The sequence below is a fragment of the Opisthocomus hoazin genome, chromosome 7 (genome assembly GCF_030867145.1).
Source record: "Opisthocomus hoazin isolate bOpiHoa1 chromosome 7, bOpiHoa1.hap1, whole genome shotgun sequence".
NCBI classification, from domain to species: Eukaryota; Metazoa; Chordata; class Aves; order Opisthocomiformes; family Opisthocomidae; genus Opisthocomus; species Opisthocomus hoazin.
In genome coordinates this window covers 67,128,900-67,155,767 of record NC_134420.1, presented here as the reverse complement: position 1 = coordinate 67,155,767, position 26,868 = coordinate 67,128,900, and the positions used below count along the sequence as shown (strand labels likewise).

Genomic DNA, 26,868 nt, shown 5'->3' with positions numbered 1-26,868 from the left:
CGCTCGAAGCCGAGACACACCGCCCGCCGCCTCGAGCAATGCCAAGCGATGATTGGCTCTCCCCGCCGGTGAGGGCGGGATCGGGAGAGAGCAGAGGCCAATCCGCGCGGCGATGAGGTTTCCCGAAGGGGCCCCCGCCCGTGCGAGGGGAGTTTGTGCGCAGGCGCGGCGGGGCGGTGACGGTGGCGGGCGCGCGCGCGCGCGTGAGAGAGAGAGAGAGGGAGCGAGCGGCGGGCGGAGCGGGGAGCCGCGAGCCGAGCTGAGGCGAGGGCGGCGGCCCGAGGAGGGGGGAGCCGGGCGGTGCCCGTCGCTCCGCGACGCCTCACCCTCGAGCGGACTTCTCCTCAGGGAGCGGCCCCCCTCCCCGCGGCGCGCACGGGGGCTGCCATCCCGCCCGCCGCCCCTCAGGCGAAGCCCCCTCGGCTCCCCGCCCGCCGACCCGGGCAGCGCCTCGCCGCCCTCAGCCCGCCCCTCGCGGGCCGCTTCGTCCTCTCGCCATGGCTCTTTGCCGGCGCCTGGCCCTCCTGGCCGCCCACCTGCAGGACCCGCGGAAGGTGGCCGCCTTCCAGCGGCTCTGTGGGGTGGAGGGGCCTTCGGGCTGGGCCGAGGCGGAGCAGCGAGCCGGGGCCCCGGGGCCGGTGGTTAACGGCGGCCCCCCGGCCGCGGGGCATCCCTCCGGGAACGGGACCGTGCCCGGCGGGGCGGGCCCCCCACAGCGGTGGAGGAGGAGGCCACGCCGCAACTCCCTCACGGAGGAGGACGGCAGCCAGGAGTTCTCCACCCGCAGCCGGTTCCTCTACTATCTCTTCAGCCTGGGCACGGAGCTGGGCAACGAGCTCTTCTACATCCTCTTCTTCCCCTTCTGCATCTGGAATTTGGACGCCTGGCTGGGCCGGAGGCTGATCATCATCTGGGTGTGGGTGATGTACCTGGGGCAGTGCACCAAGGATGTCATCCGCTGGCCGCGGCCTGCCTCCCCGCCCGTGGTGAAGCTGGAAGTCTTCTACAACTCCGAGTACAGCATGCCCTCCACCCACGCCATGTCGGGCACCGCCATCCCCCTGGCGCTGCTGCTGCTCAGCTACGGCCGCTGGCAGGTAATGCTCGCCGCCTCGTCCTTTTCCCTGTGGCTTCCAGCCCGGGGGTATAAGGATGTGACAGACTTGATTTCTTTTGGGAGGGGAGGTGGCTGAGATTGTTTGGGAAAGTGTGAATTTCGTGCCTTTTCTCCTTGCCCGCCCCCCGCCGCCACCCCCCCCCCCCTCTTTTTTTTAAATTTTTTCTGTGATCCAAGCGAGCGCTCAGGTAACGAACGCTGTTGTAATAGTTCTGTCTTCTGAATGGAAATTCTACTGGCTTTGTGAATGGTTAGCTCGGTAAGCATTAAGAGTCTGCTTTAACAATCTGTATTTTGTTCTTGCGAGGTTTTTTTTTTCGACTTCTTGCAGGGTGAGTGCTTTGCACAAAGTTTGGATAGGCATCTGATATATTTACAGACATTTGGTTTTACTGGCTGAGAATTTGGTGGAGAGCCAGGAACCGAAGGGCTTTTTGCTGATCCTTCTTTGCTTTGAGTCACTTTGTAGCTTGAGTCAATTTGCAGCTTTAGCTTTTTCTTTAATGCTGTCTGTTAGTTTCATTACTCATAAACTGGAAATGATTATTTCTGTTTTGAGGAGTACATACACTTTCGATAGTTTTACAACTATTAATGTGCTAATAATTAGCAGGAACTGATAATCTGTGACCTTTTCAGCACCTTCATTCAGCAAAACCTTAAAACCTTCCTGTCAGTAGATTAAAATAACACTGTCGATCATCTGTTTTATGCCAGCTGTGGCATATTCTTTGGCACTTGTGGTTAGCAGTATGGGTGACAGTAAGAACTCCAAAGAAAGCACAACACATATTCAGCTCTCTAAATCACTGCACCGATTCCAGTGGTAAATGAGAGGCTTTCCCAGGTAACAGATGTTCAGTGTGGGGTTTTGAGGGCTCTGTGTGTCATGTTCAAGGAATTATGCAGTAAGTCTACTCTTAAGTTGGTAATATTTACAAATTCTTATTATAATACTTGCCTGTTTTAAGTCATATGTATGTCATCGTGGTAGAGAACTCTCATTTGAAGCTTTATGCAGGGGCTGAACCAGTTACTGTTTACAAGCCCCAGTTGTCTGCTGTCACAGTGTCACACTTTGTGGCTCTATCTCTGCCTATAGAATGAGTGCCTGAAAGGAAAGAGATAGTTGAAGGTTACAGGTTGTTTGCTCGGTCTTTAACCAAAGTTTATGTATCTATATCTGCAAGGTGATACAATGTGCACAAAAGAAAGCTATTAGGGATTCATATTCTTTGCTAGAAAAATCTGAAATATCACTATGCTAGAGTTGTGCAGGCATCAGATAATGCCATGTTTTGTGTGTGTTTGAAATAAATGGTTGGAGTTCTGTCACTGAGATGCTTAATCTTAAAGTTTGTGTTTTTTAAATGACTGACTACAATCTGAATATTTGATTGTTACTTGTTAGATCTGTAGGGCTGAAGTCAGAATGAACTGGATTTCTATTTCTTTGCATGTGGGAAACCTCATTTAGTAGTATCGATTGACTAGCTTTGCACAGACTCTGATGTCATGCATACAAAGGAGAACCCAGCTTGATTACTTTCATAGAACCAGCAAACTGACAATGTGTGAAATGGTATTTTTGTCAGTGAACCAAGTTCGATCTTCAGTTTGCCAACTCTGCAACTGCAGTCTGTGAAATATAGTGCTAATTGACTAAACATATTTATAATGAGTGCATATTAAGAAAGTATAAATGTTCAGCCTTGTTGTTTTTCATTTCAAACCATGCTTAAGAAATGGAGAAGCAAAGTGTTTGAATCTTAATTTTAATTAATTTTTCCTGTGAAATGATTCTGAATAACATACCTCTCTGAAATAAACTTCTACTGTTTCAACACATTCATTTAAAAAAAAACAAACAACCTTCTGACTTTTATATTTTTATTTCAAAATATTAATCAAAGGTTAATCTGTGGCATGTTGAATATCTTTTGATTCACCTCTAAAGAGAGTTAAGATTTCATCTAATGCTTCTCCCGTTCTCCATATTTTACTAGTGTTGAAAGGAGTAGAATCTATATGACAACTTTTTGTCCTGCTATTCTGGAATACAGGGTGTTAAAAAAGACTGACCTCAGAACTTCTTGCAAAGCTATTAGTGATAAGGGGGCTTGTAACAACTCTGATTTTTATTAAATTATACATATTTATCAGTAGGTACAGACGGCTAGATTTAAACATGTTAGCAAATGTTGGGGTACAGTCTTTCTGTGTATTCAGTATAAGCAAGCATTACAGAGACTGATCATAATGAGCCTGCATCTTAGGACTGTTCAGAAAAATCATAGTTGAGCAAGACTGAATATGAATTTAAGCAGATATGGCTATAACTCTCTGCAGGGATTTTTATTCTGGAATACAGGTAACTTTAATTGAGCTTATCACTTTGAAGTTTATACTAAGCCAAAGAAAGCCACTCTTGCTCTAAAAGAGGTTACTCCAGCGAGAAAGGAATCGCTTTCCTGTATAGTTTATTTGGAGTTTGCTTTCATTGCGTTATGACTTCCTACTATTGTGTAACAGTTCTTTTCTGTCAGGCAAAGACAATCTGTGAGTCTTTCTCTTGAACGACGTAGGGAACAGAGCAAATCTGCACTTATTTTTCTAGGTATGGCCCAGATTGTCCATTTAAAAACAAAAATTTTGAATTCCAGTAGGTTTCCTTTTAACCTGTTGAATTACATTTGTGCTTTCCTAGTTTTCAGTGCCTGTCTTTAATCCTATTACAATTATTTTCCTTTCTTGTGTTATTCAGAAGGATTTTTGACTATACCATAGTAAAAATAAAATATTTGCTTATAAGCAAAATTGTTCGAGTAAACTGTTTTCAGAGATTATGTATTTTAAAGACAGTAGTGGCAAATTTTCACAACTGGGGACTTTGGACATACAGAATATTCATTGCAACTGATTTTCAAACAAACAGATTGTATGTTAAGATAATTTTTGTAATAGCTAACTTTTCTGTCCACTGTGGAATATAGTTTTTCAATTTCTGCTTGTATTATGAGAGCTTGCCTGAAACTTTCGATTCTACTTGCATAATCTTTACATATTTATTTATTTAATATTATTCAATCTCAGCAGGGAAAACCTTTCAAAGACACTTCAGTAACCTTGAAATACAAAGCTCCTGCCAAAGACTCCTAAGAACTTAGGAGTATTATAGATGTTGACATTTTCCTTTCTGTCTTTGAAGCTCTGATACACTGAAAGAGGAGGACAAACACTTAAAAGACAGCAAGATTATAGCTCTCAATATGATGCAGGAGAAAGTGTACCTTTATTGCATTGGGAAAAACCTACTTTCTTTGAAATATTGATAGTTTGAGCTGGGCTGTCTTATATCATGTCCTGGACGGGGAGGAAGAGATAGTGTGAACTGCTAATTATCTACAAAATCTCCAAAAACTTAAGGCTGAGACTGCTGGAAAAAGTTGTCTTTATATTTTACTTGATTACTTTGAACTGCTGATTTCAAAGAGATATGAACACATTTTATTAGAAATGGTGCTTGAGTTAGGATGGTACCTGAATGCATCATAACTCTGCTGTTTTATTTGAGGGGGGAGGGGTTGTGGAGGGTGGAGATGGAGAGGAGTCAGATAATATGCCTTTTCTCCCAGCATCCCTCCAGAATGCAGCCTGGCTCTAGCAGTAGTTGTCTGGATTAGGAAGTGATGGGCTTGCACTCCTTCCTGAGCTCTGCATAATGAGCTGAGTCAGGAACTGCTGACTCTCACTATAGGTCACTGAACAACTTTGTTAAGTTGATATTCAGCAGGAGCCCAGAGCCTTGATTGATGAGTAGCTGGCCTCTGTAACTACATTACCCAGTGTTGTTTGAATGGGCTTGTCTTCCCAAGCAGTTTAGATCGCTAAATATGACAGCATTGTCCTCCTGATGTACTTGTCTGCTAATGTTTTATATACAAATCGTATCATCAGTGACTGTCTTTCCACCCCAGTGATGGTAATGGTGACCTTAATAGGCACTGCTGCTAAACCCGCAGTAGAATGCATCTGTTCTGTAATGGTTTCTTTGACCAACACACCTAAAGTATTTTTCAGTTTTCATTTACTTAGTGCTCTACTGACTCTCCATAGTACTAATTGTGTACGAATGTCACATGATACCATGGCAAACACACTTGCAGAAATCTTTCATCTGCACCATGACTTGTATCAACCAAAGCTGATGAATCTCATCAAATGAGACAGGTTTGACAGGATCTGCATTGGGATTTCAGAGAGATCTGTATTGTTATGTGATTCTGATTGACAACTAATAAATATTGCCTCTAGAATTCTCTGCCTGCTCTTTCATTTCAAAAGGCGAACTTCTTTCAGATCCCCACTGGGAATGGGGAATAATTGGTTATCAGAGATGGATCAGTAGTTTAATCACAACACTGCTATAGTGAGAATTTTACAGAAAGTGGACAAATCCTAGTTTTAAGTGCCTGTCCTTGTTGAAAGGCTTGCATTATCAGTAAGATTGATGTAATGATAAAACTGGAAGCTACACATAGGAAGCTGTCTCTTACATATGAAGTCTGTGTATTTGAGCAAGTATGGACTCCTTTCAGAAAGAGATGCCTTATCTCTGAGCAGCCCAAATGGATTTTGGCTGAAATACTAAAGTGTTGTGAAGAAACTTAGGCAGAGATGCGTGCTTGTCTAATTGGTTTTCCTACGTGTGTTTCTTGAAGTAAACCATCAAACAGCTCTTCTGATAAGAGGAGCGTAGCTGAAGGGGTGATCTGAAAACTTAGAAATGCCCACACAATGAAGAGCTCTTGGGAAAGAGAGATGGGAGTTTGGCGAGTCAGCACTGTCTTGTGTACTTGAGTTGTAAATTCTTCTTCTGTGGCCGTATTAATGTCTGTAGTTTATTTGTAAAGGAAACTGGGAAAAGTTGTGTGGCCTGTTTGATTCACATGCTCTTAAATTTTGAAGAGAGCATAGCCAGTTGTTACAAATATCATTGGGGAATGTCTTCCAGAGGTATGCAGCAGCCCATCCTATTAAACTGTGTTGATTGGCATTAAATATATTTTTCAGGTTTGCATAAGCAAATCTTTAATTAATGTAAACGATCTTGGGGGGGGGGAATATGTAAAAACAAATGCCTTAAGGTTAGATGCAGAGTTTTTGATGAAGAAAGGGTTCAAAGGAAGTACTTTACTTCTCAAGCAATTTTTTTTCTTAGTGGTCTGTACACATGTAAAGCACTCCTCATACTCTCAAATAGGGAGTGTTGATTAAACCTGAGAAAATTTCAGTTTGCAGAAATTTTTTAGGTGTTGGGGCCATAAGCGGAGAAAGCTATACGTGATTCTTACTGGGTGTGTTCAGCGAGGGATTTTTGTTTTTTCAGTGACTGCAAGGAAAAGAAGTAACAGGCTTTAATTCCTGTTGTAACTCTTTAATTTATTTTCAGATAATGCGTAGCAGAAAATTAAACTTTTTAAATCCCTGCAGGGCTGGCACTGAAATTTTTATCTTGAACTTTAAAGAAGAGGTTCTTGTAATGATACGTAGCGTGCTCAAATTTTTATGCTTTTTTATGTTAAAGTTGGTCAGTGGAAGAAAGAAAGAAATAATTTATAAATGTATCTTAACTAGTGTCATTTACCACTTGGCCTCCTTTGAAAAGACAGAATTTTTTCCGTTTGTTTTTCCTAAAATGACTCATAAGTAGCCTTCTCCCTTTTCTGCTCCCTCCAGAAAATTATTTACATGCTTTTTGTACTCATCTGGCCAACAAATGTCTCGGTCATTCTTATAAACATTGATTACAGCTTTTCATATAATGATTGCCAATACGTAGCCCAAATATCTTATTAAAAGCGTGATGCTGCAGGGGCTGCTTGGATTCTTTCAGTGAAGTCTGGCCCAAAGTAATTGTCTCAAACTCAAGCTGAACTTATGAGCTATTATATGATTAAAAAAGGATCATTGAGTAATACTGTAGAACACTGAAAAAAATTTAAAAATTAGTTTGGAACCCTTTGTGAATGCTGGAAACCTCTCCAGTGTAGAATGCGCTTTTAAAAAGTAAAGAAATGAGAATCTGGAGTGTGTTTTAAGAATGTTCCATTATGAAAGAAGGAATTTTCTGACCTAGGTCAAAGCTTTTAGGACAGATTGTTTCCTTATGAGCATTTTTAAACAATGGTTATGTTAGTAAGACTCTTGGCAAAAAGTCAGATGAACGGGAGGGAGGAAGACAGGCATTTGATGTGATCCAGTAGAAGCTTGCAAGCCCATTTCGGAGGATATAATCGAATAAAATGGGAATTTCCCGTTAAAAAAATAGGGCATAAAATTCTCGAAGACTTAATGGGCGTAGTTTCTTTGCTGTTTTCCGAATATGACCAATTTAATTAAAACAAGATTCTGGATATGGGAACAAAATTGAAGCTTGAGAGAGGATGAGTAGTCTACTCAATCAGCTTTATTCCTAGTTTTTTCTTGAGCTTAATATGTGGATTTAAGAAATCAATTAACCTTTTTTAACCTGTTTTTTTCATTGACATGGTTGGTGATCTGTCCCTTAGTCATATGGGTATGATGCCTTCAAAGAAATATATCCATTCAAACATTTAAAAGCCAAAATGTCAACAAAGATATCTTTTTAATCTATATGTTGCATTTATCTCTATCTCCAATCTCTACCTTGCTGTCAATTCTGTCTGCCTTCATCTTCTAGTATTGTATTTGTACTACATGCTTGTACATATTATTGAAGTTTTATTCTGACCTGTGGAAAAACTTTTGTGCAAGCTGGATATCAGTGATTTGCTCTAATATGAAATGTGGGGTACTCTTCTCAAGGAGGAAAATGGCAGATTAATGTTGGGTTTGAGTCAACGTGTGATTTTGAAGTTCTAAAAGATTGAGTACTATGTGAGTGTCTTTATTTTTGTATGAGGTTACAATTTTCAAATCACAAGTTTTTTTTTTTTTTTAATTTAGAAAAAAGAAAGCAGTATGCAGTTCAATAAATACTCCCCATACTCGAAGTTGCTGAGGTGGCATGGAAGCTGTGGAGGCATAATGAGTTTTTTGAGGAGATACACGGGATGGTCTTAATTGAGGGTATGGAGGCAGGGTGTGAGATTTTTATCTCTAAAATGGGCTGTTCCTGAATATCTGACTCCGAGTGACTCAGAGAATGGTCAAGAATGAAGATATGTCAATTCTGTTATCAGAATGTACAAGCTGAGCAAATGAAACCTGTTTTTTATGTCTACCCCTGCCAGCTGTGATCTCTGACAATCTTTCTGACCCTCGTCTGAAAGGAGATATGATGCCAGTCTGCCTTCTGATACCTAAATGAGAAAGAATAGCAATGAATTGGGGAAGAGGGTAGAAGTGAACTTGTGATATTTTGTCCTTCATGCCTCTAGGTCTGATTTGGCGTGTGAGGAACTGTGGGCCTAAAATTGCTGGAATTCAGCGGTCTTGCTTTAATAACTTTCATTTAAGTAGAGACTGTCAGCGTGTCTGTATACAACTATATAGAAAAGATCTCAAAGTTTATAACTCAAAGGTAATTGATAACTATTGATTTTCAAATTTGTGAATGGGGTATTTTCTGAAATAAGAGACCCAAGCCAATCTCAAAAAATGAGTGCTTATGACTTTCTTCCATGAACGATTGAGATTAGTTTATATTAAAGTTTTCAGGTTATTTTTTCATAAAATAATACTCCTGTACAGCAGGGCTGATAAAAAATATTAATAGTCTTAAGGCACTATACCAATAGAAGATGTTTTGGTATTTGGGAGGATTTCGTATGCCTAGGCAGTGGGAGGTTACGGATACTAAGAACAAGGGTATAACCAATGTATATATGCGAAATACATACAGGCAGTCATGTTCTAGATGAAACAACATTTAGAAAATGCTTGCTGGTACGTCAGTATTGCATTATTTTTAGACAATAATTTGGAAGTAAATTTATGGCATTGGCTTTTTTTTAAGAATCAAGGTGATGTCCCCTGTAGGTGTTACTGCTCAGCAGCATGCCAAGTAATCTTCTTTCTGAGCTACAAGGTGTGTGTGAGTGTTGAATATTCTCCTTTAGTCACCTTGTACACTTATCCCTACATATGAGGACAAAATACGTGGTTGCATTATCACCTCATGGCAGATTTTAAGCAGGTCCTACCAGTTCGGTGTTCTAGGAATTCTTGAACACATTGGCTGCTTTCAAAAGGTAGGAGTGAAAACAGGCCAAGGAGGAGGCAGGATATTGTGCTTTGTTTGTGTTGAAATAGAGGGGTGGTTCTGCTTGATTTCTGCTTGTGTGTCAGGAGGCCAGTGAACTGTCAAGCCCCGAAGGGTACCTTACAGCTTTAGGCTGCTCCACAGGTGGGTACTGGGCTTGTGGGAAGAAAATTGGATCAGTTATGTGGACAATGCGGGAAGGTATGGATACAACATTGGAAGAAACTAGGACAGATGAAGGTTAAAACCTTCTTTAGATCAAATTTTATTCCTGTACTCTATATGTAAAGTTTATCTAAACTGATAGTTATTTTACTGACTGATAAGTAAGCTTCAAACATAAACTGACAGTTGTCCAAGTGCAGGTTACATAGTGGGAGCGTAGAGGAGAATGCTTTGTGTGGCAACTAATGACAAAAATCAACTTAAATGTTGTATTGTGGAATGTTATTCCAGAGAAAATTAAAATAATTGTTTCAATTTTCTGCTTTTTTGTAGTGGACTGGATATAGTATAGCTAGGTATACTGTAGTGAGTAAGCTCTCTTGGGGAGAAGGAAACTGCTTTTAGGACTTCTGTGATTATTATTAACATGCATTAAAAATACCACAAAACAGCATGTGTCTAATACTGCAGACACATTTGTGGACAGGTCATGCTAAATTTATTTCAGTAAGAATAATTTGTCTGTGTTTAAGTTAAAATTCTTCATTACTTTAAGACTACATTAGTCAGGGTTCAATGTCTAATTGACTTTTTATTGGAGACAGAATAGGCAGGTGTTTGAGTTCTTGTATACAGATGATTTGCTACAGAAGAACTAAACTAGTCAGCATTTTCAGATATTTTAATGGGTATTTATTCTCAATACTATTAAAAACAGAATTAGTGAGATATGACAGAGCCAAATATTCTTTCCAAAATTTTCTTCAAAGTTGGAGTGTCAGTTTGCTTCTTCAAATACCCTCCCTTGAGAGTTCCTAACTGAGAGCAAGCATTTCTTTTCACTTTCAGAATTTATCCTTCTCTCCCTGCTGTTTACAATGACCTGCCCAGGACTCATAAAACAAGACTTGTCACATACATCTTTTGCTTCATACTCCTTGTTCCTAGGGTCTTGCTGTTTAGCTGCTGTAACCTCTGCTCCCTCACGATCCCAACATCTCATCCACAGTATCATTAGCTGCTGTAGCCTGCTGAGCTTGGCACTTTGTTGATCTTCCTGCTAAAGCTCCAGCTTCAGCTTCTGTCAGGTATTTTCAGAAATGCAGGAAAAGTCTTTATTTATTAAAGAAAAGCCTTACCCTTGACTGGAGCCTGAAAGCCTGGAAGACGTGCCAGGAAACAAGAATGGGCTTATGGTATCGAGTGATGGGCAGGACCGTTTGAAACTTTTGAGGTGTGTGAACACACGCAAGCTCATTCTACCACCAGGTGATTTTGATGGGATTGATTTTTTTGGTCAAGAGGTTTGCATTGCTTCTGGAGGTAGTAAATCTTCACTTGCTGATCTCTGACAAACAAGAATTCTGCCTTCCCAGGCTTTCGTCTTGCGGAGTGTGTAAAGAGGTGCTAGAAACTCCACTTACGAGGATATAGGGTATACCTATCCCTGTATATACACCAATTCCGCTGCAGTAGTCCTCTGCGGGGAGAGTGGAGCAGCACAGGCAGGGAGGTTGTGTGGCTTGAGTGTATTCCTGGTGCAGGCAGCATTAGTTCTACCCTGAGATCAACGGACATGATGGTAGAGGCATAATGGGGATGAGTGACGGGGCTGCACTGGTGATGTATCCTGGTGGCACAGCACAGGGTACAAGGATTACTTTTATGGCTGCTACAACAGTGTGAGCATCTGATAACTCTGCGGTCATGTCTTGAGCGTGACCTAGTTACTGGTGTATTGCCCACTATTAGCGTAATTCTGAAAAGCAGGAAACTGAATTTCTTCCTAAATAATTTCAGTTAGAAATGAAGCATTAAATACATGATTTTGTTTAGGCACAATCTGTAGATGAATGTAGTAGAAACAAAGACAAACATTGCTACAGGAATTAGAGTTTAAACTAGATGTAATACAACTGTGAGCTGGGCATTTAGAATTGATTTTAATGTGAAATCTGTTTCTTCTGTGAAATGTAGGCTTCCTGATTTTCTGTTAGTTTGAGAACTTTTTTTTTTTAGGTTTTTCATGTTCACATGGTCCTGGAGCTGAGAATTCAAAGAATATTGGAATAATGCAGATGACTGATAATCTTTTCTCAAACCTTTCATTGAAAGTCTGATTTAGAAGCTTGTCAATCTGTTAAGTGGCCTTCACAAAGGACATACAGCTTTCTCCAATAAGATTAAAGATACTTTCTCTAATTTGTTGGATATTCTACCCTTCAGGTTACCCATAAAAGGAGCAAGGGGAAGGGCAAGAAAACTGCCTGTAATTTTTAATTTTTATTTTGAGATTTGAGTATATCTAGACTGCCTGTTTATATGAAATTGTTTATCATGGCTTTTGTGTAGGAAGTCAAACAATTTTGGAAACATGCCATTTTGTCTTGTGACAGCTTCTTTTATAGAACTATTATTTTTAATACTGAAAAAAGGAAGCTGTATCCTGTCTTGTACAACATTTTGCATTATGGTAGTGGGGAAAGTATTTCTTACTGTGCTGTAAGAGGTGAATTAGCATACTTTTGTCCAAAACCTAAGAAAGTTAAAATACTAAGTTTCCACATATGCTGATATGTGGTTACTAAAACAAAGTATTTTGTTTGTTCCTGGTAAACAGTCCTTATTAATAAAAAATCTTCTACCAGAAGATGGAAATAATTGGAAATAATTATTTGATGTTTTTTGTTTAATAAACGTGGATTGTAGTAAGTGTGTATGGGTTTGTAGACAACAAAGATTACTGTTCTAGGAGTTTGATACTGACTCTGAGTCAAGGATTGCAGAAACTTTAAAACAGTGCATAAAGAATTGAATTTATTTGTAAATTACTGAGTTCTTCCTTTTCCTGAGAAAGGTGAAGCTACTGGGTTCTGCCTGGATAATTGTTAACAATACTAGTATATTACATAGCTGCTTCACCCCAGTGTAAAACCATTCCATGATTTATAACACAAGGCTTGTCTCTGTCCATATTGCCAATTTAAGATATCATAACATGGCAAGATTAACTGCTATGAAGATTTATTCTTACTGCTTTGTCTGAAAAGATACTACCAACATTCTGAAATTCAAATATCTTGAATGCAAAGGAAGAGGATAAGGAAAAAGTTTTAAAAGTTTGACTTAATGTTTTGACTTTATGAAAAGCAGGCTTACTTGAGGTGGTCTAATAGGTTTGGGTAGGCTAGGGCAAGGAAAAGGGAGAGCACAAGTTGCGTTAATTGGAATTAATTACAGAATTCTTAGAGTTATTTTCATTTTTTTTTCCAAATTCTGATACAATCTCTCCATTTTTTTTCCCTGCCAGTATCCCCTTGTGTTTGGACTGATCCTTGCATTCTGCTGGTGTTCTTTGGTTTGCTGTAGTCGAATTTATATGGGAATGCATTCAATTTTGGTAAGAAAATAATCCTACTAAACTCTTACTTTAATGTTTTGATTTTATAAACTTCCATCACCCTTAAGTTTTTACAGTGCGGTAAATAAGTGTATATAAATTATTTTAGAATTTTTTATCATATAGCAACAGAATGCTTATATTTCTTCAGCAGAGAAATTGATACAATAGCTAAAAGTGGATGTGAAACTTCTGTGAATTTTATACTTTTCTTTCATAAACTCAATCTAGAGTTGAAACTTAGCTGATGTTTAATAGCAGTTTTAGTGCAGAAATTGATGACCGCACTAAAGCGTATGTGAAGTTTTCCTCCACAGAGTGGAAATAATTTTGCAGGATCAGAGTGGCTGTTTATGTCTACTCAGGTTCCACGTCAGCTGCTCAAAGCACATGTGTTTGAGTGCCATGCTAAACGCTAGGGTTTCACTTACCAAAGTTTCTAAAGAACCAAATAACAAAGTTGCCATCTGTCAAGAACAGACTTATTTATTAAAAAGGATTAAGAAAAAATTAAACTGAAACACAAATGCTTGCAATGTAAAAATGGGAAAACAGGAACACTACAAAATGGTAATTGGAATGTAAGACCATTAATAAGGATGGCTAAAGAGGTTTTTGAGGATTGCTTCCTAGAAGGAGAAAAGCTAACAGAAAGCAGTAAGCTTGGTAGTGAGTAGTAAAGCTGGTAGATGAACACAGTGTAGAAGCATGTGAAAATAAGGCAGCTCAGAAAAGCTGAATGACGTATTTGCATTAGTGATTAGGAAGCTTCCCAAGTCAGAACCACTTGTGTGGAGGATGATGAGCGGGTATTTCAGTTGACAGGTAATGTCTTAGAACAAAATCATGCAACAAATAGCGATGCATCACTAGGTTATTCAGCAGTTTCTTACCTGAATTCTCTGTAGTGTTTGAGTGAATACAATTAATCATGTAATGAATGAATACAATTAACCATGTTACCTGTAATATAAATCAAGCGTAGTACCTAAGACAGGGGCAGGTAGGGTGGCAAATATGGCAGAAGGTGCTGCTGAGGTTGATTCTGAAATAAGCAAATCTGATTTTCATATCAGTCAATTGTATTAGAGCTTTTATCAAGCATTCAATTAGTGGGAGTGAAAAAAAAAAAGATTCACTGAAGATGGAGCAATGAAATACTGCTGACGAAAGTCCCACCTCCTGGCGCATATGGAAAAGCTGATAAGCATGAGAATGAAGGTGATCTGGTTTCTAGTGCTTGGATTTCTAAAAAGCTTTCAACAGATTCCTTTTTAACAACTAAAGGTGACTGTAGTTGCAGATAATTCTGTGCAACTGAGTGAATAATCAGTGGTAACTGAAATTAAGTGATAAATATAAAAATAATTAAGAGTAACCTTTTAATTAAGAAAAGACATTTTTAAAACAATAATAAAACTGCAAATCAAGTATGAAGCCACAGAAGTTACCTCTTCCTCTGCTTTAATAGTTGGAAATAGTTCTCCATTCTTGTAGTGTTAATTCTTAAGCTGGAGTGGAAAGTCTAAGCTGCTGTAATGCCTAACTGCAGTGGTCCTTGACTGCCTTAGCAGCTGTTGCTGCCAGTGTGCCTGTGTCTTGGCACCCAGGCACTTAGATCCAGCATTAAGCTGTTCCAGCAAACTTAAGTTGGCAGAACTTGCTTAGCTGGGCTAGCTTTGTGCTGACTGTAGGCTGGAGTGCCCCAGTCCTGGACAAAGGAGCACTGTAGCCAGCAGATAGGTAGATCTACAACTTTGATCATGGATGATTTGATCGTAGCTTTATTCATGATCATGCATCATCTGATTGTGATGGTGATGTCCTGTTAATAGTTGATCAAATGCAATTCCTTACCTTATCTTTAACATTAAAAAGAATTTAATCTTGTATGGTAAATGAGAAAAGTGGGAATCCACAAGTCGCTTTTAGCAACAGAGTAACTAGGGTTGTCTTCTTGCTAATGTAACTTAAATTATTTTTTTAAATAATTATTACACTGAAACCATATCTTTCTCTCTCTTCAACAGGATGTTATTGCTGGATTTCTGTATGCTATTCTCATCTTGGTTGTCTTCCATCCTGTTGTGGACGTGATTGATAACTTCAACTTAACTTACAAATATGCACCTTTAATTATCATCAGTCTCCATTTAGCCCTGGGCATCTTCTCTTTTACTCTAGACACCTGGAGCACATCGCGAGGAGACACAGCTCAGATACTGGGCTGTGGTGCTGGAGTAGCCTGTGGCTCTCATGTTAACTACATAATGGGTCTAAAGCTAGATCCTCCTCCCAATACCTTACCTTTATCTCTTTCCTCCCTCACTGTGACTGTGTTTGGAAAAGCCATATTGCGGTTGTTGATTGGAGTAATAGTTCTGTTGTTAACAAGAGTGGCAATGAAAAAAGCCACTATTCCACTGGCATGTAAAATATTTCACATACCACAGGATGATGTACGGAAAGCAAGACAACGCATGGAAGTTGAGCTCCCATATCGCTATATTACGTATGGAATGGTTGGATTCTCCCTCATGTTTATTGTTCCTTGCCTCTTCCATTTTACTGGTCTTTCTTGATGCAGTTTTATCACTTTAAATAACGAGAACAGGGCTAGTTGCTTTCTGAAAAGGTGCACTAGTTTGCTAAGGGAAGGCCAGTGAGCTTGGCTTTAGCAGGGTCTTCACTTTAACAGCAATACATAGCAGGCAAAGCATTTAAAGAACATTGCACATCTTTGGGTATGGTATGGGGCCAGAAGTCAAATATCAGTCCATGAGAAGTGCTGAACTCTATAAATGCTATGTCTAGATTTATTGCTGTAGCAAAGTCTGTGTGTTTGTTATGCAATGAATGTATTTGGAATGTCTGTCGTACTGCACCTGTATACATTGAAATTTTGACAGGCACATCAGAAAGCTCCATTCATGATCTGTTTGCCATTTCATAGTAATTTATTTAAGTTGTTGGACCGTAGACTGCTAAATTTGCTTTCCTCTTATTTCCCAAAGCCCTGCTTAAAGATGTTTCAGCTAATAGGCATTTCTAATGGACCAAACTTGTAATGAGGCTGAATTTTTCTAAAAAAAAAAAAAAAAAAAAAAAAAAAAAAAAAAAAAAAAAACCACAAAGCAGAAGCCTTTTTCTTTAGCCCCATCTACAAAGTGAAATATCTGGATTGGCATTGGTAGATATCCCTAGAGTATGCATGATTCAGGTACTGTATTTTATAGTTTAACTGTGCCTTTCTGTTGCTAAAGTAAGAAATGCCATATATACTGTGATGTATTTAAAATCCTACATAATTAGGCATATATTTTTAAATTAGATTGTCCACGTTGCTAGCATGGTTCAAGTTGACTGAAATATTCAGTTTAGCCTGATCAAAATTGCATAAATGAAATGACCCATCATGTCCTTAAGCTCAAGATGATGTAAATGGACAATAATCCCTTTTGTAAGTATTTTTAATGTGTATTGTAAGTTACTGGAAGAGGATATATTTTTTCTGGAGATTGTTTGTACAGTGGACAGATATTAAAAATTATCTAAACATATAAACAATAAAACCACCCAATTCCCCAAAGAAATGGGCCTCACTTATTCCAAACTAATTTAGAAAGACCCTTGTTTTTAGATATTTGCTTAGAAAATATAATCCTTGTTCTAGCAAAAAAAGTATTTTTATTCATTGACATAGTATATTTAAAGGTGATAATCACTTTTACCCAACTTCCATAGCTATAAGATAATATAATGATCAAATTAAATTTTTAATCATTCTGATAGGCAGACTGTGAGCAGTCAAGACAGTATGGTCAATCCATATCTAAATTTTATTGAATTATTATGCACTTTCCAGCTTTTCATGATCCTTCTTCCAGTCATGAGTAGAATATGACCCTTCAATTGTAATTTTATGTGCCTCTTTTGGTGTTTCATTTTGTCTATGTTAATGCGTTGCCTAATCTATTCCTTCCATGTCAGGAACTGTCATATTGCAGCAAGACCTGTTTTATTGTCTGGCCAGACATGAATTACTTAGTTTTGTGTTGTACATTTTTTCAGGAACAACATAATTTGGTTGGGAAGTACAGTGATTAGATAGAGTACAAAACTTACATTTTTTGTAAACCATATTTGGAATTGGAAGGGTTTTTGTATTGGAGCTCATGTCTCCAAACTGTTAATATGTAAATTAACAATATTAACTTTGTATCTCTTTCCTCAAAGCAAAGTCATGGTACGTTGGCATTAGATGATGTGAAAAGCTGACTTTTCTGATGCGTTTCTTCAGTGCATTCAGAATGCACCAGTACGAATGTATTCAAAAGAACTGATAGTGTGTTAAACAACTTCTGTAGCTGAAAAGAAACTTTGTAGAAAACGGTTATCTTGTTTCAGTGCATATTTCTGGATTTGATTTTTCTATCTGTTCTTCTTTTGAAGTTTAATGCTGAATGTGCAGTAAAAGGTAAATTGGTTTCCAGGGTTTTGAGGGATGGATTTCTACTGATTTGGCTTTGTACACTAAAATAGTCATTAAATAAATAGCTGGGGGGAATGTACACAAAATGCCTTACACTTAAAGCCCTGCACAAATGGTGTAGTTCCAATTATATTAAATTAGTCTGAAGACTGCTGAAATAATAGGGTAACTTTCTCTGAAATTTAGGGCATATTCTCCTGAAATATCCTAGCTTTACAGTTTATAGCGAAGAATGTTTAAATTCTAGCACAGAAGGGACAAGTGAGCAAAACTAATGTTTTAAGGTACATCAACTTCTGCGAACTTCTAGTTTACAGCATAAGAGTGTTCTTACAGCTGTCTTTTCTAGCTGTGCTTGCTCTGTTGTACTATTAATGGCAAAGAAAATCTAGTGTGGAAGATCAAGAATGGGTGGAAAAAATCGTATGCAGGTAGGGCTTTCAACAGGCTAAGGAAAATTGCACTGTAGCTTATTCTACTGTTACTCATAAATAAATATTTTATATTTTTATACATTACATTGGGTATCTTCAAAATGTCATGTTCCACATACCACATATTCTAATATACAGGAAATGTGTGTCAGAATGTTTATACAGGACCTTTACAACCCTGTCTCTAAGGCTGCACCTACTTTACTGAAGTTTACATGAAAAAGTTTTACTATTCTATTTTCATGTTTTATAAGGGACTAGGTTCAAGAGGGCAGTTTAGCACAAAATATCATGCAATATTAACACTGTTATAGAATAAAGAATTGCAGAAATTCAGAAATTTAAAAATCCAACTTAAATATTTGTATTTTAGTATGTTTTTGTTTAATAATAAGCTAAGACTCTTTCAAATCAGGCATAAAAATAAAGCAGGTGAAACTGGAGCACTTTCTTTGCCCTAAGTTATTCCTGGATATGAAAAATGTTTCTAGTATGAGCATCAGCTGCTACCAAATTATTTATAAATAAATTTAACATAGCCTTACCAGGTAGTTTAAATGTCTTTTCAGAAGGACAATACACTTGAGACCTTTCATGAAGTAGTGCAAAAACGTACTGTGTCACTGCTGGTGAACTTCCTCAGTTCCAGGCTGTATAGTCCTGAAGAGAGAAATGCCACTACTTTATAGAAGCAGATATAGGTACACATTTATTCCAGAAAGCTATGAGTTAAATTTGTCTTACTTGATCAGTGTAGGAAATAAAACCTGAAACTAACAGTCACATAGAGTGTAATTTGGCACAAAATTCTGTTTTCCAAGAGGCTGAAGAGACTCGAGTTAGTCTTAGACTGCCTTAAACATAGGAGCAGGATTTTTTCTGACCTGGGCCTCCAACAGGACTAACAAATGCATTGCATCTTGGGTAAGTTTTAGAATCTATTATTGGGAAAAAAAAATAGCTACTAATTTTGCTTCCCATACCGTGAACTAGCATTGAAGTGTCTTTCTCCTGTGTGATCACCTATGAAGCTCTTCAGCCTCTGATCCCATTTGCCTTACTAACTACCTTGCAAATTGTGGGGGTGAAGGGGGAGGTGGAGAAGCCATTTTAAGGTAAATTGGCAAACCAAAGGGAGTTGTATTTTGTTTATTTACTTGGAAATTTTTTCTAACTTATGTACAGCTTATCTTCTGAAAAAAAAAGATGCATTTCTTTTAAAATGGCAACTCTAATGTGGTATGTGGCTTTTTTTTTGTTTACCAGAACAGTGTTAAATTGTCTGGATTTTAAAAGCTATTATGTTTCCCTTTGCTACTAGTTTTTATTACTGCTTTCAGTATTTTTTACTCCATTTCTTGCTTATTTCCTAGGGAGCGTCCTGAACTTTTTGTGATTGCTACTTAGGTGAAGATTGTAATTTTGAACTTGTAAATACTTAAGGGCTGTTAGTGGCTGTCAGCTGCTCAAATACATAAAAACAAACTTTGCATGCTGTAAGTAAATACATCTGTTGTGCTAAAAGTTGTTTCTATATCAGTATTTGCTTTCTCAATACAAAATTGAGATTTTTTTTGCATACAATACATAAGATATTTAATAATTCAATGGCATGAAGGGGCATTGCTGTCTAACTCCCATTAGCTTTACTGGGAGTTCTGCACCTAGTTCCTTCCATAGTACATTAAGAGTGAACCCTGAAGGTCATGTCCATGCTCCAACGTGTGTACAGGCGTCAATGTGTGTGGAGGGACTTGCCTTTGAAGGTGTAAATGTAATATCCTTGCTTTTGAGGTCTGAGAGATTGTTCTTTTTAAAATCATACTTAGCCCAGTTTTTACAAGACAAAGGGCTTAACTTGGAAGCTGTTTCTTAGTAGCTGGAACTGGCTGTATATTTGCAACACTTAATTGATGTTTTCCCTTCTCTATCATAGTTGTGCTGAATGCTAAGATCCCAGAATAACGTTAGTAGATAAAATGATGACGGGAGAACTGATTTCTTGGGGTATTGTGACTCAACTTGCTGTAATTGATTCTTGGGTGTTTTTTTGGTCTAATGTAAAATGTTTCTAGGTTATACAATTTACTGCTATATTCTACAAATTACTTTGAGGATACTTTGATTTTTGTGGGAGGAAGTCTTGTTGAATGACTTAATGCTAGAACTTTATTCTAGTGGAAAGCTTAAGTGGCCTTTTTGTTTGAGCAAAAATATATAAGCCTGTTTTAAAATTTACTGTAAATACCATATTTGTCAAATTGACAGATTAGTTGGGTCACTAATGTTTTTTCTTCCTATAATATTTACTGAAACAAAGGCAAACAAAGCTTAATTTGGAAATAAAGTGTGATATTGTGTGGCAGAGAGGATATAGCTCTTCAGGTGTTCTCTAAAAAGCAAATATCATATGCTGTAGTCGAAGCAAATTTAACTATGCATTAGAAAAATTTCTTTGCACTCCATCCTGCACCAGAAATAATTTCCATGCTGGTGAGTCTTTAACAAAGCGAAGCAAAGGAATATGTGCTTGCAGTGTATAATTAGTAACTGTTCCTGTAGGATCAAAGGAGAATAGAGGGCATATAGGAGAATATTACCATAAAGATATACTGACCAGTAAGAGTAAATAAAAAGTCGTATTGAGTTGGAGTAATTTATTAGTCACTAAACTTTGACTAAATTAGTCACAAACTTTATTTTTGTTAGAAGGTGTAATGAAAGACAAGGGTGATATTCCTGAAATGGAAATTAGATCTTAAGTCAATTCTAGATGTCTAAAATATCATAAGTAAAAAAGACCAGTTCAGGAGCTAGAAGCTGGAGAGGGGATTTTGTATTAAGCATAATGCACTTAAAATTGATGCCAAAATTTGGCCTATACTTGATTTATATGAAATCTGTAGTACAATATAGATATAATATATTGCATATTGGAGTTTAATTTTTTATGTGAAGATTATTTCTTGTTACTGCATTCCCTGATAAAACAAGTGTTCATAAAATATAAAACAGCTTTGTCTGTATAAGGTAAGGCTGTACGTTAGTAATATTTTGGGAAGTAATGCAGTTGTAACCCCCAATCTCAACCTCTTGGAGAACTTTATAAAAAAAAAAAAAAGAAAAACAAAACAAAAAAACTTATAAGTGCAAGCCCTGAGCTACTTGAGGATCATATAATGGTTGCTGTATAACAGTGTACAACTGTTGTTTTAAAGATTAACACATTGGAACTTTTTGTTACATTATTGTTAATGATTTTGTACTCACTGTACACTTTCTGCAGTTGTCAACTAACAGTTGAACTCATATTGACTGGTAACTGAAGTGTCTAACTTCATCTGCAATGAGTGGGTAATAAAATACTGTTGGATTGAAGTGTGTTCTGTTGTCTTTATTCCTTCCAGTGCTAAGGGACACATGGTTGGACACACACCACAGGTGTATAACACTGATCACAAGAAAACTTACATTCATATTATCATATAGCAAGAATTGTTACAACAATATTTCTTTTAAGGTATGGGCTTTAGACTTAAAAGTTTAGGAAAAAGAATGAGGAAATAATGAAATGAGGTTTTTCTTTTCCACTGCCTTAAAATCTGGACCGTTTAATTTCATACACTAAATAATAGAACAAGCTATTAATGAAACCATATATAAAGATTTAAGTTGTATCCTTCTATAGCTTCTGTCACGTGTTGCACGCTGATAAATATGGAATATGGAAGCATGCTCTTACTCTAACCGACAAGAAACTTGCTTTCTAGGAAAATGCCTGTTGTGGGGAAGAAGAAATAGTGTCTCATGTTCTGGAACTAGTGAAGTTTGGGTTTCCTGCGGATATCTGATGGCTGCTTTGACTTACACTGCAGGTTTAGTTTAATGAGGTAGCTCAGTCCTTATTTGAAATCAGAATCTTGACAGAAAACAACCACAAGTTTGTATCCTGTTAGGTCACCTTCCAGTAACTTCTCGCCTCCCAGATCTACTTTGAAAATTGGCCAACTGTGGGTATTTTTTTCCCAGACTTTTGAATATCCACATATTTTCATGGAATGCATGTAGGCAGTATATTTGTATGAGCTTTGCTTCCTTAGTAAACCTGTTGCGGCGGGATCAACAGTCCATAACAGTCAACTTCATTAGCAGAGAATCTGGATTATATAGACAGCACTTGGTTATGATTAGTCACTATACATAAACACTCTGTACAGCACTCAGTTATGATTGGTCACTATGCATAAGACATCTATCAATAAAACACCCAGGTTACATAAGCAGTACTCAACTATGATTGGTCATTATTCATAGAATGACTGTTTACCCGCAGCTGGCCTGAGAATGGCCTTGAGGCCTGTGCTGCTTGAAGCCTGTGCTGCTACAAACCGACCAAGTCCATATTCAGAGTGTCTGGGTTGCTCACAATATGTCCCTGTTCTTCCAGAAATCCCACAAAACTGGACTAATTGCACAATGCTATTAATTTCAAATGCTGTTAATTTTGTTTTACCATGGTCCCAAGATGCTTGAAGTGCTATGTAATATGCAAGCATGAAAAAGTAGTAGTTCGTTTGTATATTTGTATTAACTTTAAGTAAATTTAAGTTACTTGAAGTGCAGCAAAAAATATTAGTCAGAGTAACTCTTGCTTCCTCTCCTCCTGCAGTGGTGCAATGTCCAGTGAGGAAGTCTGAGCAGTTAAGCAATGTATCTGAACACTATTGCAGAACACACTATAAGAGGTGGGAACTGCCCCTGAAAAGGAAGCTGTTACGCCATTTCAAGTCCATTTATTGGGCTCTGCACCGTGTTCCTCGTTTTGCTAACTGGAAGGATTTATGTGGAGCTAGTGCACAAGATCCTACTTTTTACCTACGGTAAGAACTCATACTTTCATGGTAAGCAAATCTGCAACTTGCAGAGATTGCTGGGATTTTTTTTTTTTTTTTTTGGTCCTATCTAAGGCCTTTTTGTCCTGTTAGAGCTGTCAAAAATGTAGATAACCAGGATATTAATTCCAAGGACCACAGAAATGTGTAATCTGTTGGTAATTAGTTTGTTCTGTAAGTTTCAAGTTAATTTTAAAGATGCTGAGATAAAAAAAGAAAAAGAAGAAAAAAAAAAAAAAACCAAAAAAACACCAAAACTAAAAACCACTTGAAGAACCCCAAAAAGGATAAATTCATAAGAAAGTACATGATGAAAACCTCAACAAATTAACTAAATCACACCCCTTTGATGGCAAGGCTTTAATTCATAATTCCACTGATGTTTGTAACTGTTTATGGTCTTTGCTGGGGGAACAAAGGTTTATTATAAAGATTTAACTTGTTACCAAAGCAAAGCTCTGATCCCTCGCTTCAGAAGATGACTTGTAAGTACTTGGTCTCTCTAATTCTTCATTCTAAATAAAATAATTTTGAAGGGATTTGGAGTAAGCATTCCTTTTCTGCTTAAACAACTGATGGTTCTTAATTGATACACTCATGGCAGTTCTAGTTTATGCCATGAACTGAAACCAGTAAGGTGTTAATTGGAACCCTTGATCAGCCCATCCTGGCCAAATATTACTGAACTGATCATTAAATCTCCATAGACCAGAGATTTGGGTCTTCCTCAGTTGTATATTGTGTTTGTTGCTCTTTCCATGAGACTTTTAAATCACAAGAGTGGACCTGATACAGGAGAACTCCATAAATCTTCATAGGTACAAATCATCTTTAATAGTCCTGTGATATCAGTTTAGCCATGATTTGCATATAGATTGCCTAATTTGATTTGACTTTTTGCTTGCTAATTACTTTGCAAAGTGGTAAATGCAAAATTGTAAAAGCAAGTTCATGCCCAAAAGCTTAAACCTGCAGTGCACTGGGAATTGTCCCCTCCTCGATTTCAGATCTGTAATACAGCCTTCCCTGTGCGTTAACCTCAGTCTGTGAAGAACAGGTGGATGTAGAGACACTTGTTTTTCTTTTCTGAAGGATTTTTTAATCGCTTCTTTCATTGTCAAATAAGTATTACGCTCCTTGACTTAACTGAATGTTCTGGCTTTATAGATGTGTCTTATTCTGACCACATGCGGATGGCGTGGCAAATACTTGGTTTACAGACGATGTGGTTTTGGTACGGTATATAGCAGCCCTTTCTAAGTATGGCCAGTATGCTGGCTTTTACATACCTCTAATGCTCTGACCCTCCCTCCCCCTTCTGGGACTAATACTTTCTTCTCCTGTCCCCACAACTATTGAACATGGATCACATCCTAAAGAGAAATCTTTTCTTTAACTACACAATAAATCTTTTACATATGAGAAACGATTCTAAATCTGCTAAGAATCTGTGGGGTTTTTGTCTGTCTGTCGTCCCCCCTAGAGTAGAACATTTGTTCGACTCCAGAAAGCGCTACGAATCGGTGATAAAAACCAGCAAGTCTGCCATAGGTAAAATTACCTACAACTGGATTCCAGTCAGCCTTTCCTGGGTGGGAAAGAAATGATTTCCCGATTCTGTACAAGTGGCCGCTCTCACCTCCCAGCTGTCTGGTGCTTTCCTATGCGCAGCGTGCCCATGTGCTACAAGCCATGTTTCTTCACTTTCATGGACACCTACTTCTCATCTACTCTTCAGCTTTTTGCCTTCAAGTAGCTCTGAAGACCAGCATTTTACCAAGCTTTACAGCCATACTTCATGCTCAGTGATATGGCACAGCAGAAGGTTCCTTCAACTTACAACGGAGAACCTTCATGTGCCTAAACTGTTTCCTTCAGGCGGTCATCCTCTGCATAGTCAGGTATCTCCGTTCTGTATTAAACACTGTGACTGTCCTGAAATGTGCAGAATAAGGTTGTAGAAGATGAGAAATAGCAAGAAAGTACATCACTAGAGCATTGTGGAATGAAAGGGGGGAAAGGAACCTGTGTGTAGCAGATGATGTTGGTATATCAAGGAGAAAAGGGCTGTGCAAATGGGTAAGGGGAGAACATAAAGGATTAACAGAGATGTTGGGAAGTAGTAGGCTGAGGAAGAAATTAAGAGTTGTGAACAAGGCAAGAGCTGTAGATCCTTTGCCCTCTTCAGAATATCCTTGGGGTTAGGAATGAAATTCCATCTTTATAGTATTTTAATACCTTTCAAAATTCCTATTTTTAGCTTTTTTTCCCCTAGCTGATATGCAGTTGTGTCTGGATATACTTCATGTTCAAAAAGGAACTAGTTTGTTTCCCAAATTTGGACAGTGGGGAGCTATTTTGGCTTAGAGTTGTGGTCATCTGTTATGGTAGCTAGAGAACAGTCCATCACTTGCATTCATCCTAATGCAGTTTGATTCCAGGTAGTCTCAAATTTGAGTTTGTAGATGATTCAGCAGTTAATCTTCTCAGAATCATAAAAAAAAAACCTCAAACAAAAAAACAAAACCCCAAACAAAGAAAAGCCCAAACCCAAAGTTTGTTTTCTAAAAGTTATTTTCCACTTAAATGTGTAAGGCTAATTTGATGTGATAGCTTAGCAAGCATAAGCAGAAAGTACATTCTGCTTCTGTATCAGTTAAGAAATTCCCCTGAATTATTTAATCCATCATATCTTTGATCATCTCTCCTGGTATGCCAGTAGCTGTGTTTGGGTAATTCCTTCCGCAGAGAATTCAGTCCTGGTGGCTAATCAAGTCCACAGCTGCCTTGGGAAGATTGCCAAAAAAAATGCCTGTTATGAAGAGTTACTTAGCCATTGGTAATCTCATGCTGTAAAGCAAATGGATGTGATCACGTTTGCCTCGTACAGAATGATTAAATTGCAGAACATGATGACTCAGATCTCTACTAACCTGCAAAGATTTTTAAACTGAAAATTTAGAGAGGCTGTTACCTGTGTTTCCCCAGTACGCAGTGTGTATTTTCATCATTCATTTCTGGTGATTTACCGTTTACAGCATTATTCGTGCTGTAATGGCTGCTAATTGCTTAGCGGTTATTGCTGTGGACTACAGTGGATCAGTTGCAGATGCTGGAAACTATAAATTAAATAAAGCTATTACTCAAATTGAGACTTGCTGCTTTAAGAGTTAGAGTATTTTCTCTGGACTGATGTTTATAGGATATAATGCTGTCTCTGTTGTTTTTTAATAAGGTTTGAAGGGGTAAAATTTGCCAGCACCTTTAAGACAGTGGTAAAAGCACAAAGTCAACTGGTTTATCATTTAGACTGATTTCGTACCAATGCTAATTAGCACTGCATTGTGCTTGCCTTGCAGCAGCAATTCAGTCTTTCCTGATGCATTGGCCTTGTGACAGTATTGGGACTGTGTCTAGACTTCAGGCTGACTAACATCACTAATATATAATTGAAAGAAAAATAAAAAATCTTTATGGTCAGGTTTGTCTCTTTCCACTTAGAGGCATGTCCAGGCATGTTTTTTAAACATCTGTCTGCTGAGATTTCTTTAGTGTCAATGCAAATAAATGTCTGTTTCAAAACTTATATACAAGACACTTCAATAGTTAAGCAAACACTGTCTGTGATACAGCAGTTCTGAAATAGGTGTCTGGTCTGATGGCCTAGTGCTTCTATCTACTGAACTTCGACTTTGGGGGGCTAGTCTTCTGTAACTGATTTTGGTGTCAACAAATTTCAGTTGGAGTTAGGAGACCACAGCTTGAAGCAAAGATAAAAATGGTACCCCCTCCCCCAATAAAAAAGTGTACAGTGTATTGAATCTGACATCGAAATTGCCCTCCCAAAAGTCAATAGGTAGCAGATTTGAGCTGCTTCATTAATGCATGGCTGGGGTGTATTCAGGAACCTCACACGTGAATGTGTTGGCTTAATACTGAGCTTCTTGGGGAAAAGCCAGGAAGAAGGGTAATGGCTCAAGCCAGGCTATCCTGTTTAGTCTCTGTACAAATAGAAAAAGAACTGATAATGCTACTGGTGCACTTTGGGTGCCCTCCACTGCCACTTAGATGGAAGGCTCCTGCTGTTGTGTTCAGTTTGATCTTTCTGCTTCAGAGAGGA

At 38.2% G+C, this 26,868-nt stretch overlaps 1 protein-coding gene across 1 annotated transcript; it reads left to right on the top strand.

Annotated features, from left to right (window-relative positions):
- Nucleotides 1–183: 183 nt before the first annotated feature.
- On the top strand, nucleotides 184–21,234 carry SGPP1 (sphingosine-1-phosphate phosphatase 1). The gene is made up of 3 exons (XM_009935230.2): nucleotides 184–1,097; nucleotides 12,841–12,930; nucleotides 14,961–21,234. Exons 1-3 carry the CDS (start codon nucleotides 498–500, stop codon nucleotides 15,510–15,512), a joined length of 1,242 nt encoding a protein of 413 aa, XP_009933532.2. The 5' UTR covers nucleotides 184–497; the 3' UTR covers nucleotides 15,513–21,234.
- The last annotated feature ends 5,634 nt before the right edge of the window (nucleotides 21,235–26,868 follow it).